Consider the following 24,334-nt stretch of genomic DNA (forward strand, 5'->3'; position numbering starts at 1 on the left):
TCGGGCAGACACGTGTGCAGACACACACATGCACACTCAGGCCACAGTGGAGCGCCTGCTCTTCGTTTGCACGTGCTGCCTCTGCTTGGTCTCAAGGCATGGGTCCAGCTTCCGGCCCCTGATGACCTGTTGGCCGAGAAGGGCAGGCAGGGAGGCGGGCACTCGGTCCAGGGCGGATGGCTTGTGCCCTTGATGTGAAGTGGACCCCACTTCCCTGGGGGGTACTACTTTCGGGAGCTTAGCCCCGTCCACCAGGACCTCTGGCCAGCGTAGCCAGGCCCCCCCACCGTGGGTCCCAGTCGGCCTGAGGGGTGTCAGGGCCTTGCTCCTGACTGTCCCCTTTGTGGACGCAGCTCCTCCCAGGCCCAGCACAACGGCCCCCCCATCTCCTTGTTGCTCCAGCCTCCCCCCCAGCCCTTCCCTGGTCCACAGTCCTTCTGTGGGACCTCTGCCTAAGAACCCTGGCCTCGCCATGTCCTCGCACAGAGACCACAGTCTGCTGCTGAGTGTTCCCTGGAGATTCCCCTGGTCATGTGGCCCAGGTGGTAGATGCCTTTGAGGGGACGTCCACGGATCCAGGGACACCATAACCCGGGGCGAGGGCCAGACAGCTGTTCTGAGCATAGGACAGGACACTGTCCCGGGGCAGCCACACCTGGCAGTCCACATCTGCACAAATCCAGAAGGAAACTTCATGCAGCTGGTAGTGGACCAGGCAGAACCTGAGGGACAGGTCACAGCCTGGAGTTGTCGGCCCCTTTCTGGCCCAGTGACTCAGCGGCTGGTCACCCTCCAGGTGCCTGTTTGTCTCACCCGTGCGGGAGACGTGGGAGCCGCTAGGAGGGTTGGCAGCAACTAAACAGGCAAAGGAGCCTTATGAGGCACGGCAGACAGCCCCCGGTGGCTCCCGGTCCCTCTGCACCCCCTCCCTACCGCACCCCCCACCCACCCGCCAGAATCCAGGCAGAGGTCACACCAGAGGAGCCAGAGGCCAGCAGGTGCCCCTCAAGGGTCTCACCCGGACCCTGCCCCCCTCAGGCTGAAGGCGTGAAGGCAGATCCCTTTGAGAACCACTCTGCCCTGGAGATCGCGGAACAGCTGACTCTGCTGGACCACCTTGTCTTCAAGAAGATCCCCTACGAGTGAGCGGGTGCTGCGTGGCCTCCTTTCCCCCCACTTCGGGCGCTGCCTTTGGGGCATCCCCGAAGCAGGAGCGTGAAACAAAACGCAAGTTTCCCCCGGGCTGAGGGAGCCTGCCCCCTGCCCCCTGTCCCCTGCCCCCTGCCCCCTGTCCCCCTGCCCCCCACCCCCTGCCAAGTTCTCTCCCTACCTGTCAGCTGTGTGGACACACACTTTCCCAGAAGTTCCTCTAACTCAGCACCTCTATTCTGAAGGTCAGGAAAAGGAGTGTGCATGTGTGTGTGTGTGCATATGAACATGTAACAGAGTGTGCAATACATGTGTGTGCACACATACACCCAGGGGCAGACTTGGGTCAGCTGTGGACTTTGACCCGAGGCCTGGTGTCACCTGCCTGGCCTGTAGTCAGCCCCGTGTTCCCTGTAATTTCGCTGTGTAAACAGTTCTGTCCCAGTCTTTCTTCATCTGCCAACAGACTGAAGTGGCATTTGTAAGCAGCGTCTCTCCTAAGAGCAGTGTTTCCCGACAGTGCATCGAGCCCCAGGGTCATTTTAGTTTCACTGTTTTATTTAAAGCTGAGTAAACCTCCTTGTAACTACGTATTTCTCTGAATTTCTGACAATTGTCCTAAAATAGCTTCCCAAAATTGGAATCGGGGGATCTGAGGCCATGACTCACTCACTGCAGGGTTTTGAGCTCTGCCTTCCAGAAAGGCAGCCCCGCCTGGTATTTGCGAGGGTCCCACCTCCCCTGGACTGGCGACGGTGCTCTGGAAGCCCCGATTGCCTCCCTCTGAGGAGCTGCGAGACCGGCCATCCTGCCCCCGGGGCTCCTGGCCAGCCCTGCTCGGTTGCTGCCAGGTGGGGAGCCTCTGGAGCCGGGGATGGCCTGTGGCTTCCCACAGTCTGCGGTACCAGACACGCTGCTGGCGTGGCCTGCAGGCCCCTTTATTCTCACGTCTGGCCGTTTCTGTGGCCTCCTGCCCTCCCCGCTCTACAGAACAGCTCACGCACAGTGGCTCTAAACTGTGAGTTCTCCCTGCAGACAAGATCCAAACAGGAGCTGGTGTGCCCACCACATTTCACAGCATGTGATGTGCCCCCCATGCCTCATTGCGTGCCCACCTCCCCATAAGTCTGAGGACTGGGCACCACTGTTCCCACTTCTCAGATGAGGAAACAGAGGCCCTGTGATAAGAGGGGCTTCCTGAGGCCAAATGGCTGGCTGGGGGCAGAGCTGGATCTGAGCCGAGGACCCCGCGTCCCAGCTACTCTGTGCACAGTTACCCCCCCAGAAGGTGCAGCCCCGGAGCCCAGCCCCACGCGCCCTGGCATCCCCTTATTCCCCCAGGGAGTTCTTCGGGCAAGGCTGGATGAAGGTGGACAAGAACGAGCGGACCCCTTACATCATGAAAACCACCAGGCACTTCAATGACGTGAGTCGGGGGGGCCGGGGCGCCTCCACCAGGCTTCTCCTTGCTGGGGGGGGGGCAGGCACTTCTTCTGGCCGGAACACGGCTTGGGTCTCTCCAGGCCTGTGACCCTTACACACGACTGTCCCGGGTGAAGCTCACCCCGGCCTAATGGGGGCCCATCAGCACATCAGGTGTCAAGAGACGAAGGCTGTCCTGGCCGGTCGGGCAGCCCGTGTCCTCCTTCTGCTGCACGGCCCCAGCCTGGAGGGATAAGGGCCCCTTGGCTCCCCCCAACATGTTTGCCCAGGCTGCACCCAGCCACAGACAGCTCCCACCCCCGGGAAAGCCCTGAGGGCTTCTTCATTCCTGCGCTTTGTCGTCAGCGCAAAGGCCCTGGGTGGCTGGACATGGGGCACGTGGTTCCACTTGTCCTGAGCGCCTGATCAAGGCCACATCATGTCAACCACTGCAAGGACAGCCCCCAGCAAGCACTGCCCACAGGTGGCAGGGTCCTCGGCGGCCTGGAAGAGGCAGGGAGGACCCGGCGGGCCACAGGTCTTGAGGGGAAAGCAGGTGATGGAGGTGGGCAAGGCCCCCCTCCCCCTAACGCAGAAGTCCCGTGGCTCCAGGCTCAGGAAGCGGACCCTCTCCCTCCCTGTCCCACGGCGCCTGGGCCCAAGCCAGCCAGAAGCGGGAATGTGAAACATGCGTTTGTTGAGTGTTCACTGGGTGCCAGGCCTGTGCCACGGGTTCCTGCACATCCTCTCCATTATCTGATACTCCCACTTACGGAGGGAGAGACCGAGACACAAGGAGGTTACATTTCATCCCCAGAGATACACAGCAGGAGCACCTGCCCGGGTCCTGCAGTCCACCCACAGAGGGCTGCCCTCACCTCCACTGGGCATTCGGCATTTCTGTTCAAGTCCCACCTTTCTCCCACAGGCAGAGCACGTGCTTATGGGAACCGTCTTCTCTCCCGGGCAAGTTCTTTTGGCCGTTTCCCATCCTCTGTTCACTCGTCATCTTCTTGAGTGGCACTGCCCTGGCTCTCCAGTGTCAGGCCTGGGGCTGGGTGGGGAAGGCAGTGCCCGGGCGCACGATTCAAGGTGCCACCCAGGCCAAGTGCCTGTGCTGCGTGCCCGGTGCCTCCTGGCTGGCCCCCTGCATGGTGTCAAATGGAAATGGCAGTAGTGACTCTCCTCCTTGGTTTTAAAGAGAAGGCTTTTAACATTTCCCCATTAGGATATTGTTTGTCTCTTTATCAAGTCAAAGAAATTATTTTCTGTTCCTTGTTTGCTAAGGTTTTTACCAGAAGTGAACATTGAATTTCCCTGCATCTAACAAGGTGGTCATACGGGTTTTCTCCTTTAATCTGTTGACGTGGTGAATGACAGTGACAGGTTTTTCTCCAATATTCAACCATCCTTGCATTCTGGGACAAGCCTAAAATGACTGGTGCATCAAACAGATGTGTGTGCGGTTTTCCTGTCTTGTATTGTCTGCATCTGGTTTTGGGATCAAGATCACACCAGCTTCACAGAAGAAATTGGCAGACATTTTTTCTCTCTTTCCTGGAAGATTTAACTGAACTATTCTGTTAAAAAAAAAATACTATGACATATAAAACTGTTTTGAGTTCAGTGTTCCCCTTATGGAAAAAAATCACTACTTCCATTTAATCAAGCTATAATATATGTACTATTTTGTGTTCTTATTCCTTGCTGATTCTCATCAGAAGTTTTCCATCTTAAGTAGTTTTACAGTCCATCCTTTTGAAGCACAACTTTTAGAAGTTATTTTTGAGATTTCTTGGTGGTAAAGCCCTACATTTTTTTTTCATCTCTAAATGTCTGTTTATCACCTTAATTTTTTTATAACAAGTAGTCTTTTTTTTTTTACTTCCTATTTTTATATAATTATAGATTCACAGGAAACTGCACAGAAGTGTAGAAGGAGCCCTAGTACTTCTTGCTTCCCTAGCTCCTTGTAGCTCTAGGACCCTGATATTTGGGCCCCAGGTGTTTTCTTCTTTATATGAGACTGGGTGCCACAGAGTGTGTGGCCTGTCCACACCCCAGATGCATGGTAGGAGAGTTCCTCAGAACTTGACTCTTTCATCTCCTTCCTTCCAGATGAACTTACAAATGACTTTGTCAAGTTCTCAAGAAAGCTCCCGTTGCATGTTTTATTGGATTGCACAAAAGTCATATTAGTTATGAAAAATGGCACATTTATATTCCTATTTGGGAGTTTCATCTTCTTCATATTTAAACCTTTTGTAATCTTTGGTAACTTATTTTTGCATGGCATGTAGCATCCTCTATCACACTGAAGTTCCTAGGTAAATTACAGATTCCCACTGGTATTTTGAATATAATATCTTTTTCTTTGTATTCTGTAGTTGTTATTGCTAATATATAGGAGCACTTTCCATTTTTGGATATTGAATCTCTAATTAGCCACCCTAATGAGCTGTTAGCTGTTCTAATACTTCTCTTGTATATTCTTTTGGGCTTTTCAGGCAGTATACAATCCGCAAGTAATGGTAACTTATCATCTTTACAATACTTACTCGTCTTCCTTTTTTCTTGTCTTATTGCATGATCTTAAAGATCAGTAACTTGATTGCTTCAGAAATCATCCGCAATGAAGATATCAATGCAAGAGTGAGCGCCATCGAGAAGTGGGTGGCTGTGGCTGACATATGCCGCTGCTTACACAACTACAACGCTGTGCTGGAGATCACCTCGTCCATGAACCGGAGTGCAATCTTCCGGCTGAAAAAGACATGGCTCAAAGTCTCTAAGCAGGTGCGGACAGGAAGCTGGCACCATTGCCTGCCTGGGGCTGGGCTGGGGCTGGGCAGGGAGACTGGAGGGCTGGCTAGTTGGTATCCTTAGATGGGCAAAGGGCAGGGTGAGGACCAACACTCCCAGGTAAAACAGAGAACCTCTTCTCCTATATCACGTGGGACCGAGTATCAGGCCCACAGATGTGGCACTGGCACCAGTATGACTTTATTCCCACTCTAATAACTAACACCCCGAGTGGGAAGTGTAAGTGACTGTTGGTTCCAGCACCCTTCTCGAGTTGGGATGAAAGGCTGTTGGCTTCGTGGAGACCCCAGTCCAGATCTGCAGGGTTGCTGAGCTGCTGGTCAGGTGATCCTTTAAGTCCCATCCAAGGATTCAAATTTCACCAACCATTCTGGCCACCAGAGAGTGAGCTGGTCCCTGTTACCCATTGGTTAGTGGTGATCTTAAATGTGGGTCTGATCATTATTCATCTGAACATGATTCTAAAAAACTGTTAGGTGGATTCTTCCTCAGGAATAAAGTCCCCTGCAGTGAGATTATGAGGGGCAGCTCTCCTGAAAATGCAGAGAACACGGGGCCACTCTCTTGGTGACTTGGACACCCCAGCCCCAGCCTGTGTGGGCAGGAGGCTAGGCAGGCAGCACCAAAGGGTGCGTAAGCCCCCAGAGGCACCAATAACTTGGCAGTAGTATGTGTGGTCCTGCGGCTGGGTGGGCTGTGGGGATCCAGGGCCTCTCTGGGGCCTGTCTCATCTGAGCCACTCTGGATTTGTGTGCCGTGTACCCCTCATTGTTCCCTTTATTACCTCCCATTCACCACCCTCCTCGTGCCATTGGCCCCCCAAGCAACCACAAGATCCATAAATCCTCCTACTTAGACAAGTAGCCCAAATCAGGACAGCCCTGGGGCTTCTCCGCTGCTCTTCATGGCCACCAGCCACTCTGGCCCCAGACCACAGCAGGAATGCGGGGCACATCCCAGCAAGGCTGGGCCTCCTGCTGCTTAGCACACAGAGGTGCCAGGCTTAGGACAAGGACCATGGAAGATGCCAGTCACATCAGCGGGATCCTGGAGAGAGCAGGCTGAAGGCGTGGGAGCGCAGGCCTCGGGCACACCTGGCCGCATGCGACACATGGTGTCATGAACCGAAGTCAGGCCGAGCAAGGCTGCTGCAGAATCTGGCTCCCCCTGGGCTCCTGTGGCCTATCGAGCTTCTGGTGGGGCTGTGGCAGAGCCCGAGGGGCCCATTCCAGTAAGAGTATTTCTTCGCCTGCCACTGGAACGATGTCGTTTCCAGAGGCCCTCAGACAAGGCTCGCCTGCCCACCACACCGGGGACTCTGAGTTGTCGGCTTTGTTCTCCGGCATCGCCCTTGTGAGGCTGGGCAGGAACCACCACCTGACCACCATCTCGGAGGCGAGTGCAAAGCAGGGGCAGTTAGAGGTCAAGGCCTATGACTTGGCCTGCATTCCAGGACGTCACTCAGGACCTGGGGTCAGCCAGCTCGGTCCAGAAATCAACGCTGCCTGTGGCAGCCCTCCAGCCGGCACCCTCTGTGGCAGACTGCACCCTGCGGCTTCTCCCCACCCGTCAGCACAGCACCAGCTCCCAGAGCCTCAGGGTGGCCTCGGCACAGCCTGCTCCGCCCTGGCAGGGACAGTTTGCTATCTCTCTGCAGGTGGACACTTGTGACCCACCAAAATGGCCACATTTCTCAGAGGACCTTAAATGTAGCCTCAGCAGCTCCTGTTCGTCATCCCCTTGAATGTGCTGGCCCAGAACAGAAGACCTTACAACCAGCCCTTGGCAAGAGCCAGGCAGCCGGTTTAGTCCAGGACTCGCGGTCTCCAGGCCCCCTTTCTTCTTCCACCTCCTCTCCCAACCTCTTTGAGAATAAAGCTGTCCCTCCGGAAAGGGTCTGACGGCGCCCCTCCGCGGGCTGACGGGGGTGACGAGGCGGCCTGTGTCCCCTCTCTGCAGAGCGGTTCACTGCAGCCAAGCCTCTCTGCAGCTGACCGTACTCCCGGGCCTCTCTGGGAGGGAGCACCCTTGGCCACCCAGAAGCCCTCTGTCTGGTGACCAGGAAGGGAGGGTATTTAGGAGGCCCAACCATCTTCTTCCCAAAGCAGGCTCCTCGCTTGGTCTCTGGCTTCAATGACCGATTCCAAGGCCCCCTTATTCCTGCCCACTGGTATCCACACTCCACAAAGATGCCCAAGCTCCCGTGGGCATCAAAGGCAGGCACTCCTGGCCCCACCAGAAGGTGCTTAAGCTGCTTTGGGAAGAACACACTTCTGAAGCAGCAGATGAGAAAACCCGGTGGCCTCCCAGGTTGCTGGGCTCCTTCCTGGACAGAGTCACGGCCTAAGGAGGGGCGCAGATGTGGAAGGAATCAGTCTAACCAGTGTCACCGTCGGGGACCTGAGCACACCTCCCATCCTCCACGTGCAAAGGCAGAGGCCCAGCTGGGTGGGAGGCGGGTGACCTGCCCGAGGCCGTGGGTGGGTGGGCCTCTGTGCACTCAGCCCTCAGCTGGCCTCAGGCCACATCAGATCATTTCTCGTCAGGTGGGTGGGAAGCAAGGAAAGCAGGGATGCGGGTCTGGAAAGAGTGCGCAGGACGGAGCCGAAGCCCGGGCAGAAGTGGGCCCCGCACCTGGGCTCTGCCCGGCGCCTGAGAGCGAGCCGGTGTGTGCCCTCCGCTCCTAGCCTTGCCCCCACGGGCGTGTGTCTCTCTCACCAAACCCACCAGGTATTTTGCTCTGAGCAGGGCTGGTCACAGGCAAGACCGACAGAGCCTCCCGGGCTTTCCCTTGAAGAGCTCGCAGTTCTCCTCCACCAGAGGACTTAGAGCGTCATTTCTGTGGGCAGATTGCTCAGACCGAAGCCTGGCCCGTAGGTCAGGGGTGCGCGGGACCCCGTGGCCAGTGTCCCTCTGGTCACCTGCTGGCCACTGGCCTCCAGTGCCGTTTCTGTCTCATGCCGAATCTGAGGACGGGAACTGGAACAAGGTGTGAATGAGGAGCAAAGATGGGGGTGAAGGGCTCCCCAAGTCACACAGGGAAAGGGGCCCAGGGCCAGACCCCACCCAGGGCACCGTCACACCACCTGGTCCCCGGAGACAGACACCGGCCTCCGCCGCCCCCTCCCATGTGGGTGGGGCCTGGGGGGCGGGACCCTCGGCGTGGGGCTCGCTGCTAGATGGGCAGTTCATTCGCCATCTTCTTGGTGCCGAGATGTGGGTAGTGTTCCTGGTGTGTGAAAGGGAAGCTGTGGGGAGCTGGGCCCAGCCTTTGGGTACAGCTCAGACCAGGACACCCGCAGAGGCCCAGCCCTGCTCAGGGCACGCGCTGCTGGAAGCCACCGAGCCCCGAGCCACCGGACCCCGCGGTGTTTCTAGGGCCTGAGACGGGGCTCGGGGCTCTCACGCCTCAGCTCTACGTCTCGGTGTGGGCACAGCGCAGGAAGCGAGACCCCTGCCTGACCCTTAGCTCAGGGGCGAGGGCCCCGGGCCCAGGACGTCCCGAGTCTGCCCCGCCTGGTCACAGGGCAGCGCACAGCGGGAGGGAGGCGCGCGGAGCTGGGCTGGGGCCTCGGGCCTTGATGCCAGGGGATTCTGATTGCTTCTGATTCCTTCTAGACAAAAGCTTTGATTGATAAGCTCCAAAAGCTTGTGTCATCAGAGGGCAGATTTAAGAATCTGAGAGAAGCTCTGAAAAAGTAAGTGTGTCATTTTGTCCCTGTTATTTTTTAAATTGTAGAGCCCCATCTGGCTGGAGCAGGAGGCCTGTCTGTCTGTCTGTCTGTCCACAAGACCCCTAGACACCCAGGGTGGGTCAGCGGTGTCCTCTGTCGTCTGCCAAAGAAGCTCCAGAGTTTGGGTGGTGGTTCCGAGGAAGCGGGGGGCCTGCAGTCCCGAGGAGCGCAGGGCTGTGCTGGGAGCAGGGCCCAGGTCCCTTGATTCCAATGTGCAATTTACACTTTAATATTTCTGATGTCGGGATGTGTCTTTGAGTCAGTGTGTTCACTTCATGCGATTGGGTTTCCTTTTTTCTTGACAATTAGTCCTCCAAATTGGAGTGCATTTCACAGATGATGGCATCTTGGAATCAAATAAATGGTTTTACCCATAAGTGCACCTTACAGTTTGCAGAGCGTGCCCAGCCGGGCGCCCGCACCTGCATCACCACAGCCGGTCAGGTGGGCTCCTTGGCCTGCGCCCTCTGCACTCAGGTCGGGGTGAGTGCCTGTCACATCTAGATGTCACCAAATACGCCCTGGGAGGCAAAGTCGCCCCCACTGGGAACCACCACACAGGTTCTCCCATGACAGGGAAACTAAGGACTCGTGGGTGGCCCAAGGCACTGGCCGTGGTGACAGAGCCAGGCCTGCGCCGGGGCTGGGGCCTCCCACGAGGGCCCGGCAGCAGTGACTCACCCGTTGGCACCCGCCGTGGCCGCACACCCCACGGGGCAGGGGCTCCCACTCCCGTCAGGCATGTGCGTCGGGCCTCTGCACAGTCTCTGCCTTTTTGTGGACCGCCTCCAATGGGCTCCTGTGGAAGCCTGACCAGGTGCCCTGGGCTGGCCTCACTCCTGACGGGCCACTCACTGGGCCTAGAAGAGGCCCTGGGGGACCCCTGGGCTCCGACTCCCTCCAGAGCCCAGAGCCGCCCCCTCCCATCTGAGGGATGTGATCACTGCCAGCACGGGGTTCCCCCACGTCTGCCCCCAGGATCCGGGGTGGCTCAGCACCTCCAGCTCCTGCATGGCTCACACGCTGCACACCCCCTGCCGGCCCGGCTCACTTCTTCCTGCACCAGGTCTGCCCTTCGCCACTGCCATGACCACCCCCACATGACCTGTGCTCTCGGACAGGTGCTCTGCCATCTGTACCATGACTTCACTGGGTTCCCCACGTCCCCTGTGCACCGTGCTCAGGGGGCTGCCTGCCCATCTGCCTCCTGCACACGGCTTCCTGCCATGATCCCCGCTCCTTCTGAGCCCCACCCTGATGCCTCCCTCTCTCAGGATCCCTGGGGGCCTCTGTCAGGGCCTCTCCAGAGCCCACACAGGTGCTCTGGGGGCTGAGACCTTTATGAAAACCAGGGTCCTCCCCAGTCCTGCAGAGGAGGGGGTGTTGAGCCGGGGCAGGTGTGTTGTGCACCCTTTCTCCTGCAGGTTGAAGATTCTTACAGAGCCGTGCTGTGTGACCACTGGGGGTCTGTCTCACCAGGCAGGGAGATGGTATCTGTGAACAGAGCCCAGGACCCACCCGGACAGTGAGCCCCCAGTGGGCCTCACCAAGGGTCCTCAGCCCAGTTCATAAGGGCCACGCCCCCTCTCAGCCTGTCATTTAAATATTTAGTCTTGTGCAGGCACCCAGGCTAGCAAGTGGCCTTACTGCGTCACCCAAACCCTGCATCCCTGCCACTCTACTGAGTCCCCTGGCCCCCCACAGCCCCTCCTGTGCCGTCTTGGTCCCCGGCCCCTGAGAGTGACCATCTCCCGCCTCATTCCCCACACCTGCGCCCTTGCCCCTCCCAGCCTCCCAGCGAGCAGAACCTTCCCACAGCCCCGTGCAAAACTTTGGAGGAAAGTGTCTCCACTAGCCTTTTGGGGTCGATTCAGGTTTTGCCCATCCCATCTGACAGGAACCCAGCACACATCGCATCTGCACCTTTTTCGTTAATTTGAACAGGAAGTCCTCTATTTAGAGGAACACGGGACCGGCCCCTGTTACGGGCTGCTGCACTTAGGGCCAGTGTCCTTTGCTCCCCAAGGCTCAGGCTGGGCAGCTAGCAGACCTCCAGGCCCTGCCTGCACCCCCCAAACCCCTCCCTGTGCAGGTGGCGAGAGGCTGAGCTCCAGGCTTCAGGGGCTGTGGCCACGTAGCAAAGCCAGCGGCCCAGCACCTGCCTCCACCATCCCCCAAACCCCTTACGTTTACCAGTGATGTTGCTACTGAGACAAAGCAGCTAGCATCCAGGTGGTAAAAACAGGCGGGACTCTGAGCCCCACCCTGACTCCAGCCCCACTGCTGTTTGTTTTCCAAAGTCTGAGCAGTTAATTTCCTTGCACCACCCACCAGATCTCGGACCCTGACCCCAGGGATTCCAGCCCACAGTGCCCAGCCCCAAGACCCTTGATCTCTGTTATCCCATGTGGAATGTCTTGGTAGAGAGAAACCATAAGTGTGGGGGCCCAGCAGCCACCGAGGCCCCGAAGCCAGCCCGCCCGGGATGGGGGTACGCGTCCTGGTGCTCAGCAGACCAGAAGCAGCTTCTGGAATGTGGGTGGGCACTTCCGTCTCCCAAAAACATCATGGCCAGGCATGTGAGGGACCCGCCAAAGAGGCCACCCCCAATCGGCATTGCTGGGCAGGCCCAGGGCAAGGCTGGAGCCCACCCAAAATGGGCAGATGACACATGATGCCTCAGAGTCACCCACTGGGCATTTTGCCTACACAAGGCCTCCACCAGCAACGGCCTCCATTCAGACTTGGTCTAGCAGGAGCCCCCTTCTGGGACACCCCAACCCCTTTCCCCTCTGCCCCCCATGCTGGCCACTCCAGCAACCCCATGAGTTAACCATCGAGGCTCTGGAGTTGCGGCGTGTCTGTGTGTGTGCGTGCATGCACATGGGGGGCTAACCCTGGGCTGTCCCCGGGGTATGTGTGCATGTGGTCTAATGTGTTCATGTGTGTATGTGTGTGTGTACATGTAGTCTAATGCGTGTGTCCCCAAGGCGCCTCCCTCCCCATGAACTGGTACATGGGTAACAGACTGCAGCCCTGGGGCAGTGATGACACTTGCCCATGACTAGGGCACCGGCTGCCCCCTTTCGTGGGGTCCTGAACCCCAGTGAACACCAGGACATCCGCCTCAGTGATCAGCCTTCCTGCTGGTCTGGGTGGTCAGAGGCGCAGCAGGGCCGTGAAGCTCTGCAGCCTCCCCTTGTCCAGCCCCCAGGCCACCTAGCTGCCATCCATGCAGGGACCGTGCAGACGGGGGGTGGGGGGCGGGATGGGAGGACACGGAAGTGGGTGCCTAGCAGTTTGCACTGTCCTGCCCGAGACCCAGAAGGTCTGCTGGCAGCCAGTGTGGGTCCCCTTTTAAATCACAACCCACAGTAAAAGTATGTGCTGCTGTGGGGCCCTGTACACAGACACATGCGTGCATAACAGGACTCAGTTGCACAGTGACACACACCTTGCGTCCACACAGTGAGCCCAGACATTCTGTTCTGTGCCGCCTCTTTTTTTTTAATTTTTAACTGAACTGGCTTCAACACCCCTGAGAGTCAAAGACCTACCATTTAAAAGCACTTCCGTCCTGTTTCCCAGGCCCCAGGTCGTGTCCCTCAGGGCTTTGCCACACCCAGTACCAGCTGTATTTGCATTTACTGAATGGCCTCTTTAACTCACTTTTTCCCCAAAGTAAATTTAAATGGGAAGGAAATCTCCGTATCATGGCAGTGAGTGGGAGACCAGAATAGTGGGCGTAAGTAAGTGCAAGAACCGTAATAAGTGAATACAGCAAAAACCCTGCGTTCTAGCTGGATCCTGAGGTCCACCAGCTCCGGTCCTGTGGCCTGTGAGACAGCTGGGGGAGGACTGCGGGGTGGTGGAGGGTGTCGGCCATGGTGCCAGAAGGGAGCTTCCTCCAGCACCAAGGGAACTGAAGTCTAATCTCTTACCACATGTTCAGTTAATCACTGCATCTATTAAATATACTTAATGCAGTACCTGAAATCCACTCTCAGACCACCTAAAATGTCTCAGCTGTCATGAGCTCTGCTGTAGGAGGGGAGCCTGGGCAGCAGAGAGGGAACCGGCCCAGGGCCACGTGGCGAGCAGAGGGCAGAGCCCAGGTCTGCCCCCGTTCTGCGGCCTCTCTGCCTCACCTCCCTCCGGAGTGGCGGGCGCGCTGCATGGCGCTGACAGGCGAAGGTGAGAGGGTAGAAAAGAGGGTCCCCTGCGTCCGTGTGCTGGGCCAGGGGGAGGCAGGGCACCGTGAGGAGTTCCCCGGGGCTGCACGGAGCCTGCCAGCGCCCGCTGCCGCCAGACGCGTCACACAGTCAGACCCTCGCCAGCCCCTGCCCAGAGGCGCCAGAACGGGCCCCGGCTCCAGAGCCACAGAGTGGAGACTGGCAGCTCACCCTCCGGGAACTACTCCCCAAAATACTGCCCCCCAGGAGCCCCATCGTGGAAGCCACCACCCAGCCCGCCCCCCCGCCACCCGGAGCACCTGCAGGAGGGTGACCTCAGAGGACACCCAGGGGCCGGGTGGCTGGGAGGTCCGGCAGGGCCAGAAACAGAGGCGGAGGGGCCACAGAGCAGAGCCCAGGCCTGGAAAGGGCAGCTGGCAGGCACTGGGTGGCAGGGAGAGAAGGCACAACCAGCGAAGACACCCCGGGCCCCCGGGCTTCTCCAGGGGTAAACTTTGTTGTTGCCATTTTCCTCAAAGCTGTGATCCTCCCTGCGTCCCTTACCTGGGGATGTACCTCACCGACCTGGCCTTCATCGAAGAGGGGACGCCCAATTACACGGAGGACGGCCTGGTCAACTTCTCCAAGATGAGGATGGTAGGCCCCCCACACAGGGCAGGGTGGGGACGGAAAAACCCAGCCCCAGGCCCTAGAGTCTGCCCTCCAGGCCCACCTGCTCAGGGGGCACCAGGCTGCGGAGCCACAGAGCAGCCCCTGCACTCAGAACCCTGGCCCCAGGGACAAGCAGTGAGCCCGTGGCACCAGAGCCTGCCTTCACCCTTTAGTGCCACCCTCTGATAGCGGGCGCTCCAAGTCCCCTGCCTTACGGATGAGCGGCCTGAGGCTGGGAGGGCCCCTGAGCAGCCCGAGGCCGCCCCACAATAAAGGACAGGCTGGGCCAGGAGCCAGGTGAGTCTGACCCAGGGCTGTGTGGTCACTCACACCTTAGCCCTTGTTCATAGAAACACCTGCTTTATGGGGCCCAGCAAAATCGTTACATGGCATCTCCCGTGCCGGTGGGTTTCAGCCGGCCCCAGCCTGGGCCGGGAGGCGAGGGCCAAGGGGAGCCCCTCTGAGCAGGGGCCAGCACGGAGCCGACCACCCCCTTCTCGCTCCACCCAGGAGCCCCACTTGTGCAGGGTCTGTGCAGGGGTCTCCCACCTACAATGCTGCTAAATAGAGAGGGTCTCTGTCAGACCCAAGCTGCAAACACCGAGCTGGCGGCCAGGCAGGAACCCCTGTGTGTGGGCTGCACACAGCAGGAGCACAGAGAGTAGCAGATATCTGAACTTGTGATGGGGCCCTGGGCACTGTTATAGGATATTGGCCCTGGGAGCTGTTATAGGACTTCGGCCTGGGAGCTGTTTTAGGATGTTGGCCTGGGAGCTGTTATAGGACTTTGGCCCTGGGAGCTGTTTTAGGTGTTGGCCTGGGAGCTGTTTTAGGTTATTGGCCCTGGGCTCTGTTATAGGACATTGACCTGGGAGCTGTTATAGGACATTGGTGTGGACACTGTTATAGGACATTGGCCTGTGCACAGTTATAGGATATTGGCCCTGGGAGCTGTTATAGGTGTTGGCCTGGGAGCTGTTTTAGGTTATTGGCCCTGGGCACTGTTATAGGACATTGGTCTGGACACTGTTTTAGGCTGTGGTATAGTTTGCACTGCTGATCAGATGATATGTTCACTCGGTCACATAGCACCATGAGTCACCCTTGGGAGTAGAGAGCTGGTTTAAAGAAACTGTGTGCCTTGGGTGGTATCCCAGGAGGTGATATGTTTGCAAATTTAGAGGCTGACTTCAGGCCTGTGGTGCCCCTTCTGTCCTACAGAGGAGGACAAGGGCGTCCGACAGTCTTCTAAACCTCTCTTCTCTGCTCACAGATATCTCACATCATCCGGGAGATTCGCCAGTTTCAACAAACTGCCTACAAAATCGAGCACCAAGGGAAGGTAAGCCACCATGTCTTCCCAGTCACCTGGGCTCTTGACAGGTGCTCTGCGAGGCCACCTTCCTTCCCTACTTTCCCCTGCACACCCGACCCCTTTCCTGGGAGCTGTTATAGGACATTGGCCCTGGGACTTGTGCTGACCTTACTCCGTTTGCACCTGGCCATCCCATGGCCCACAGTCATGTCTCATCTCCCCCAAGGCAAGAGGCAGCTTCCCAACCCCTCTGTGAAAGGCAGTAGTCTAGTTAGAAAACTCAGTCGGGAAGGGCCCCCAGCGAAGAGGCCTGCCACCACGTGCCCGCCCAAGGAGCCTATGCCGCTTCCCAAGCCCACAGACGCAGCCAGCGTTTCTCTGCAGTGCCCAAGCTCTGTGCTACTGGGCTCCTTCTGTTTTCCATAGGAATGTATCTCAGATCATTTCCAAATGAGGCAGAAGTGTCCTCATTCTTAACAGCTGCAGAGAAATCCACTTACCTAGCCAGAGCTCTATCTACACTGATAGAAAAAACCCTTCTGAACGTCCAGGGAGCAGAATGTGTGCACGAGAATGTGAATCACGCTTTGCCCTGGCACCTGCGAGGCGTGTGGGGGGACCCTGGAGGAGCTTCCCTGGTCAGGGGCACATCTTCCCGGCAGAGACGTGGGAGGGTCCCAGTGGGACATGCACGTGGAGTCCCAGACAGGCCTGAATGTGGCTCCCAGAAGGATCTGGAACCCCATCCCAAGCACAGTGGAAGCTCACACAGTTGGATTAACTTGCATTTTCAAGAGGTGGCTGGCATATGCAGAGTGGTGAGCACGTTAGTCCCGTCCGACCTCAAAGCCTGTGCCGTCAGCCCCATCTCCCGACTCGGGAACCGGGATTCTCTCATCTGGACTCTGCCTCCGGATCCCATAACCTCCCCTCCCAGTGTCCTAGCCTGCGGATCCTGCAGTTCTCAAGAACAACCAGCCCCAGGCACGCCCAGGCACTCCAGAAAATGGAGCTGTCGCTGTTTTCCCTTCTGCTTTGCCTGTGACACATTTACCCCGCCAGGATCTGTTTTCTGCTGTGTCCCGTGACCTCGTTGTCTGTCCTGTGGCTCTAGCTGGATAGCAGGTTAACCGGGATCACTGTACCCGCTCTTCACCGGCCTTCCCGCACGGCAAACCCTGAGCCCGTACTGTGTGCCAGGCACCGATGAGGCCCGCGCGCGCCCCTGAGCTCCTCTGCCTCCTCTCGTGGGCCTCGTTAGGGAGCTCCCCTTTGAGCGTGCTCGCCGTGGCCGGAGCCAGTGAGCCTGCGATCCCCAGAAGGTTTGGGCGTCGGGATATGCCCCGGAAAGTGCTGTTCACGGTACCCTACGAACTAGGTGTGAGACTGGCCCATTTCACCGGGCCATCAGGTCGCCACATCTGTATCTCCCGTGGTATCAGAAGCCACCTCCTGGAGGCACCGGGTGTGAGCCACCCCACGCGTGGCCACGGACCTGTGACGGGCCATCGGCGTTCAGACCGCGGGCCCCGCAGCAGCAGAGCCAGTTAGCCAGACACCACCAGGCAAGAGCCGGTTTTCCCCAAGCAGTATCACAAGATTCCCGAATATCTGATAAGAAATATAATTTTTTTTTCTTTCTGCTCTGGGTTTCTGAATGAAACCTTCAGTCCCAACAACTTACAAATAAATGAGCCTGTGAAGGGCTCTGAAGCGGGGGCTGCCCAGGGGTTCGGCTCTGCTCTCCCTGGCAGGAGAGGCGAGGGAGGGGGGCAAGCAATTTAACCCACAGAGGACCTTCCCGAGCCTCCCCTCCAGGATTTGGTCCCAGGCTCCTCCCCAAAGGTCCCCCAACACGCCGTCGTCCTAATACCTGAAACACGGAGAGAGCCATGGCCACCCATACACCCACTGCCTAGGTCCCACTGCTAACATCTTAGGGTTTGTTTTTCCTTAAGACGAGTCCAAAACACTTCATCTGGTGCTCGGCCCAAGAAACAGTCAAGGGTAACCTTGACCGTGTGTGATTTAATATCACTAGGAAGAGAAATACTAGGTCAATATTGAATAATAACAAAGGCCAAACGCTGTGTGATGCATCTCCCCCCTGTGCCGGCCGGGCGCCCCTGCCCACCCCGGGGTGCCTGGCTCCTGGGGACACCGGTGTCCGCGGTCGGGCGCGGCGGTCCCGCCCCTGCTGCTTCCTCTCTCCTCCCCTCCCCGCAGGTGACCCAGTACTTGCTGGACCAGTCCTCCGTGATGGACGAAGAGAGCCTCTACGAGTCCTCTCTGCGCATAGAGCCGAAGCTGCCCGCCTGAGGCCGCCGGGGGTCCCGTGGACACCGACATGCGACGCTGTACATAGCCGTCCACTTCTCGGGTTTTCTTTAGTGTGTGCTTCTGCGGGAATAGCAGTCCGCTCTTGTTCTTAGACTCCGTAGCGCCGGAATACGAATTTATGCACCACGGAGACGCTGCCCACCCCTCTGCCCCCTGCCTCCCGCCTCCACAGCCTGTTTCCGTTCATCGACTGCACCTGTCTGGCCCCCTCGCCCCCACGCCAATCTCCTTGGACACAGCTGGCCCAGGGGTCGGCCGCCCAGGTACCCTCCGGCATGACCACATAGGCCCTCGAGTCTGGCCGTCCGCAGATCTTCCTGCTGATGGCAACCCGCTTTCCAAGCCGCTTTTCCAGCCACAGTGCAGCCCTCGACCTCGCCATCTGCCCTCCCCCAGGTGGAAGGGAGCACTCCACGCGGAGGCCAGCGCGTCGCCCTGTGCTGCAGGGCCAGCACCAGGCAGCATGAGCAGCCGTCCCCGCGCTGGGCGAGGCCCTGGGACGTCCCAAGGAAAACGGACACGGCACGCCCAGCATCCCCTACAAGGCAGGGACACTCAAGTCGTCGCGTTTCCTCTTTTAGCCGCCGAACAGCCACTACAAGCTTACGTTGAGATGCTCAAAGTCTGTATGCCTTGTGAATATAGTACCACACTGTAGAACTAGGAATCCAATAACCAAGTGTTTTTACTGCATATACTGTAGTCCTGTCTGAACACCTTCTAGCAGGAATATGGTACGTAGTGCTTATTCTGTGAATATTGCCACCTATTTTTTACACTGTACAGTATAGAAAACACAGGTTAACTCCTAAGTGGCAGGCATGCTCCACCTCAACCAACAGATGACTTTTGCTGTGAGCAACACCTGGTGATACAGGACAACTCGATTTCAAGTCCTAAACTGTTTCGACTTACAGCTTGTTTGGAAAAAAGAAATTTCCATTTTTGTAAAAATATATGTTTCCTGATTACCTCTTGCTAATAAATCTATTCTATCTCAGGGTGAATGGTGAGTTTGATGGTTTTCATTCAGTATTCAATGAGGTCCTGGTCCTTAGCAGGCTCTGGGCTGGGGCCGGGGACCCAGAGTGACAAGATGCAGCCCTCGCTCCCTGGGGACGCAGTCCGGTCAGGGGCCTGCTTCAGTTTTATCTGCAGCACTGGGACGAATCACTCCAGATCTCCATGGCTTAAAACAGTTTTCATTCTCTTTCTCTGGGTCGGCTGCCCCCAGCTGGTGGGGGCTGCTCGGGGTCCTTCACAAGGGTGCAGAGACAGCAGCTGGGGCTGGGAGCACCCAAAGGCTTGGCTAGACCCAGAGAACCCGTCCAAGCCAGCATCGCATGGCTGGAAGCTGGCGTTGGCAGGGGCCGAGCTGAGGCTGAGGACCGGCGCATCCACACGGGGCCACCAGGGGCCTCGGGCTCCTCCCACAGGCCTGTGGGCCTGAGACCAACCTTCCCAGAGACTCAGGCAGAAGCTGCCCAGCTTCTCGTGACCCAGCCTCAGAATTCCCTGAGCATCACGCCCACAACATTGATGGGCTGCAGGTGTGTCCGCGGGAGCCATGGCAAGCTCGGTCAGCCCCCTGCCTCTGTCAGGTCAGCTCATGTTGAGGGTGTCTGCCACCCCCTCTCCACAGGAAGCTCAAGGTGCAGCTGTGGCATTTGCCAAGTGAGACCACTGTAAAATCTACTTATCCTGCAAAAATTGCCCATCTTATTCTTTAACTTAATCTATATGTTCTTCTTCCAGCCCCTTAATCAGTTAAGTAACTGTAACTAGGACAGGAGATAGACCTTGGAGTGTAAGTGAACAATGTGGATCGACACAGTCACCGAAATAACCCTATTCTTAAGATAAAACTTCAAAGGAGTTATTAGTCAGCTGTATACCTCATGCCTCATACAAACCGCTACCCGAAAGGCCCTATGAAATCCCCAGCACCAAACCCTTGCACGCGCCGCCTCCCGAGGCCGCCCCCATCCCCGCCTGTGTGTACTGTCTTATCAAATGAGCTTCTTGGTAAGCCGATTGCACGTCTTTGATCTTTTTCATGATAAAGACAAGACCTTACCAACCTCTTTGTCACACTGCTATTTTATTCAGCTTTCTAGTCTCAACACATCCTTTTCTCCCCGCTTTATCTGAGGCCAGGAGGGAAGGGGCAGTGGGGACCCCACAGCAGGAGGGGCTTGCCCTCTCCCACAGCCTGGGCGGCCCGGATGGAACAGAAGCCACTCGATCGCTTCCTTAGCAGCCTGCCCCGAAAAGTCTTCCTTCTTTGCTTTGGGAAGTTCTCAGAACATAATCCCACTCCATCCAGGGCTCCACGGCTCCCCCAAATCCTGGGGTGGTGGGGATCAAGCAGACGCTGGACGCCAGGTAACCCTGGCTCTAGGAGTTGGCGGGGGATCTGCCCTGCAGTGCAAACGAGTCAATGGATTCTCCTTCTCCCCTCCGCTCTCCCTTCTCTCTCCCTCCTGCCCGGCTGCTGACATTCCTGCTCCCGCTCCAGTGAAGGCCTGGCTTGCTGGCACTTGTTCAACCTGACCACAAATTCTTCCCCAATCAGAGTTGAGAGCCCCCCCCGTGCGGGCTGAGGTCTCACCTAGCGTTCAGGCTGCATGACGTCTCCAGTGCAGAATTGAAAGGAGTGCCAAAAAATCTCAGTAATCCAAATAAAATAATAATATTCTAAAGTGATATTTCTAAAAATCAAAAATAAATACAAAAAACCCATGACACCCAAAATGTCACTTTTCAGTATGTAAAACAACGACAGGCTCCAACCCTGTACCTGCACCGGGTGCTGCCTTGACCCTAGTCCTGGCCTCAGTGGAACACAGCTTCTGGACTTTCGTAACTCCAGGGAGAGGAAATCCCAGGACAAAATACCTCTAAAACCAAAGTCAGTCAAAGGGAGAAATATAGTTTAAAACCTGTTTATTGCTTACAAACTGCAGTCCAGTACCTTTTCTCTCTCCTGCTCTGGCAGAAAGAAAACAAGCCCTTCCCTTCACCTCTCAGGTTCAGATAAGCCCTCCCTTGCCTAGGTAATTACCTACTGATATGGAGATGGACTGTCTCCACCCCTGAGGAATGCCTGTTGATATGCAGATGCACTAAAGCCAGGCAAGATATTCTGGAAATACTACAATTTTACCCACAAATTTCCTGCAAAAGTCTTCACACTTTTCTTGGCTCTGGGTGCAGCACCTTTGTGGCATCACCAGTGAGGTGGTGGTTTCCATGTTCCATGATGTCTTAGGGGGCAAACGCTGCCTCTCATACAGAGGGACGTTGTCTGACCACAGCGAAGGGGGTGACCAGAATGGCTCAGTGGGGCATCTGCAGGTGAGGGACGGACTGAGCAAGGGGTGCAAGTTCATGTTATAGTCCAGCTGTTAGGCAGGAGAATAGATATGAGTGGGGTGGAAAGAGAGTAAGGCCTGTAAAGCCCATTACAAGGGACTCAAAGAATTAACCAGTTAAAACTAGAAACCCAGAAAAGACTCCGAGTTAATGAGTTAATCAGTTGACGTGATGCCAGAGTTCTTGCTTGCGGAGTCGAAGAATGAAGTTAGCCGCTAACAGTCAAGGTAGGAGAGCTAAGGGGAGACTTACTGAGAGATGCAGTGAGCGGACAGACAGAGCTCCTGGCGCGAACCAGGTGGGGACAGGAGAGCCGGGGGTGGTGCGCCGTCTAGGGGGTTTATAGGCGGCTGAGAGACAAAGGGCTAGGGATGCAGACCCACCAGACGGTCTCCAAATGTTTATTTTTAAGGGAACACTAAGTTTATCATCAGTTTTCCGGACTATTTTGCAGAGTTAACATAAGAAATTTACTGCTTTGATTCTTTCTCAGAATAGCAGTTTCTTGGTTTGGGAGCATATCAGTCAAGGCTGCTCGTCTTGCTTTCAGGGTAAGCTGAGTTATTGTCTGTTCGTTAAATAGTAATTTAAGAATTTTACTTCTTAACTTCTTATCTTTAAGATGGAATCCTTCCTGCCCTTCACTATGTTGTTTACGGCTGGGCCTGCCTGTTATATTAATTGCCCAGGTTATACACTATTTGATTAGGGGCTGGAGGAGGAAAAGCAGCATCTGGGTTAAGTTAACGATAAACTGGGCCTTTTAGCCGCTAAAGTAAATTTTACAATAGCCTCATTTAATTGACACAAACAAGACATGGGCTGTGCTGAGGTATTTTCCTATCTGGGAGATGTTCAAACATTCCAGGCTAAGTTACTCCTGGCTTTTTAGTTTTACCTACTTTGATATTTTACTTTAAAGAATTAATGTGACTCTGTCTTTGCTTAATTGTTTAATGTGGAGTTTTGGTAGGGGTCTTTTTCTAGCCTTACTCGACTCTGACTACACCCACGGTCCCTGTCTCAGAAGCTCAAAAGGCCAGGAGCATATTGGCCTGGAATGTTTGAATATTCCCCAGATAAAGAGAAGTATCTGAGCACAACCCAGGTCTTCATTGTGTCAATTAGGTCATGCCACTGTAAGATGTACTTTGGCCTGCTTTTAAAATGCATAATAAAAACAGTAAGATTCCATCTTAAAGCTAAAATTGCATTTTAAAATTGAAGAAGTTAAGAAGTAAGATTCTTTCCTTTTTTTTAAAATTTTTTATTAAGGTATGATTGATATACACTCTTACGAAGATTTCACATGAAAAAACAATGTGGTTACTACATTCACCCATATTATCAAGTCCCCACCCACACCCCAATGCAGTCACTGTCCATCAGTGCAGCAAGTTGCCAGAGATCCACTATGTCCCTTCTCTGTGATACGCTGTTCTCCCCGTGATCCCCCACACCATGTGTACTAGACATAATACCCCTCAGTCCCCTTCTCCCTCCCTCCCCACCCGCCCTCCCCCACCCCTCCCCTTTGGTAACCACTAGTTCATTCTTGGAGTCTCTGAGTCTGCTGCCATTTTGTTCCTTCAGTTTTGCCTCATTGTTATACTCCACAAATGAGGGAAATCATTTGGCACTTGTCTTTCTCCACCTGGCTTATTTCACTGAGCATAATGTCCTCCAACTCCATCCATGTTGTTGCAAATGGTAGGATCTGTTTTCTTCTTATGGCTGAATAGTATTCCATTGTGTATATGTACCACATCTTCTTTATCCATTCATCTACTGATGGACACTTAGGTTGCTTCCATATCTTGGCTATTGTAAAAAGTGCTGTGATGAACATAGGGGTGCATCTGTCTTTTTGAATCTGAGAAGTTGTATTCTTTGGGTATATTCCAAGGAGTTGGATTCCAGGGTCAAATGGTATTTCTATTTTTAGTTTTTTGAGGAGCCTCCATACTGCTTTCCACAATGGTTGAACGAGCTTACATTCCCACCAGCAGTGCAGGAGGGTTCCCCTTTCTCCACATCCTCGCACGCATTTGTTGTTCTTAGTCTTTTCGATGCTGGCCATCCTTACTGGTGTGAGGTGTTATCTCATGTGGTTTTAATTTGCATTTCCCTGATGATTAGTGATGTGGAGCATCTTCTCATGTGTCTGTTGGCATCTGAATTTAAGAAGTAAGATTCTGAACATACTCTTCAGCAAACAGATAACTCAGGAGGAAGGGCAGACAGTCTTGACTGATAAGCTCCCAAACCAGGAAGCTGCTATCTTGGGAGGGAACCAAAGCATTAAATCTTTTGTGTTAAGCTAATTCTGCAGAATTACCCAGAGGACTGATAAGAAACTTAATGTCTCATCAAAGATTAACATCTTGAGACCACTTAACAAGCCACACCCCTAGCCCTTTGTCACATTCCTGAAAAATCCTTAAAAGGGGGAACCCCCAGCCTTTCAGTGTGCTCCTCTCGCCCGCATGTTTTAAGTGTGTAAACTTTTTATCTTAAACCTTTTTCCCAATCTTTCAGGGCGCCTCTCCTCCCTGAGGTTACCTGTACTTTTCTCTCTTAAGTAAGCAACTTTCAAACGTTTTCTCTGCTTCAGTACTGTGTCTCTGCCCTTCAGTTCTTTGCTGCAGTGGGGACAGGAACTGAGGAAAATACACAACGCTCCCCCCAACACATCCACCCACCCATCCATCATCCACCAACCCACCTGCCCATCCATTAGTCATTCCGTCAGCCATGAAGCCACTTTCCGGTCCAGCCAGCCCCCACCCCTTCTATCCATTCAGCAAAGCACTCGTCTCTACAGCCATCCACCCAACCTCCCTACTATGCAAAGCCAGCATGTGGGTGTGGAAGAGCCCCACCCTCACCCACAGGCCTGATTCACTTCTCCAAGCCTCGGTCTCCTTATCCAGAAGAGGGGTATGTGTATGCTCAAAGAACCTGCCCAAGGTTGCTATGAGCTTTAGATAATGACATCCACGGAGATGGCAGCTATTATATTGTGTTATTAATGTAATCATTGTTATTATAAGACAATAATAAGGTGGCTGCAGCAGTGAACCTGATGAGGGGTCGGTCCAGCTTGCCTGCCAAGATGTTGACTCTGACAGACGATCCGGAAAACCAGTTAAACCTGTAGGTGACAGTCGGGAAGGGACAAACAATCCAGTGGGGAGGGAGACGAAGCAGTGGACTCCGCCTGAAGAGGAGGAATGAACAGAGGTGGGGCCGGCAACAGTCCCCAGGACATTCTGCATGCAGGTGCTCGCCGTGGGACCCAGGAGCTGCGGCTGGCTGGACACCAGACCCCT

The 24,334-nt window shown here is 55.4% G+C and overlaps 1 protein-coding gene across 7 annotated transcripts in view; it reads left to right on the forward strand.

The window, feature by feature from the left end:
- Positions 1-18,634, forward strand: part of RASGRF1 (Ras protein specific guanine nucleotide releasing factor 1) — a 123,907-nt gene extending 105,273 nt beyond the window's left edge. For 4 of the 7 annotated variants that reach the window (XM_057494882.1, XM_057494883.1, XM_057494884.1 and 1 more), the window contains 7 exons: positions 1,039-1,142; positions 2,491-2,575; positions 5,170-5,367; positions 9,013-9,092; positions 13,840-13,957; positions 15,246-15,314; positions 17,514-18,634. In XM_057494882.1, the coding sequence (XP_057350865.1) occupies positions 1,039-1,142; positions 2,491-2,575; positions 5,170-5,367; positions 9,013-9,092; positions 13,840-13,957; positions 15,246-15,314; positions 17,514-17,606 (747 nt within the window). In that variant the 3' untranslated portion in view covers positions 17,607-18,634. The other 3 variants (XM_057494881.1, XM_036916084.2, XM_036916088.2) reach the window with 3 other exon arrangements.
- The last annotated feature ends 5,700 nt before the right edge of the window (positions 18,635-24,334 follow it).

This window comes from Manis pentadactyla, chromosome 18, assembly GCF_030020395.1.
Source record: "Manis pentadactyla isolate mManPen7 chromosome 18, mManPen7.hap1, whole genome shotgun sequence".
NCBI classification, from domain to species: Eukaryota; Metazoa; Chordata; class Mammalia; order Pholidota; family Manidae; genus Manis; species Manis pentadactyla.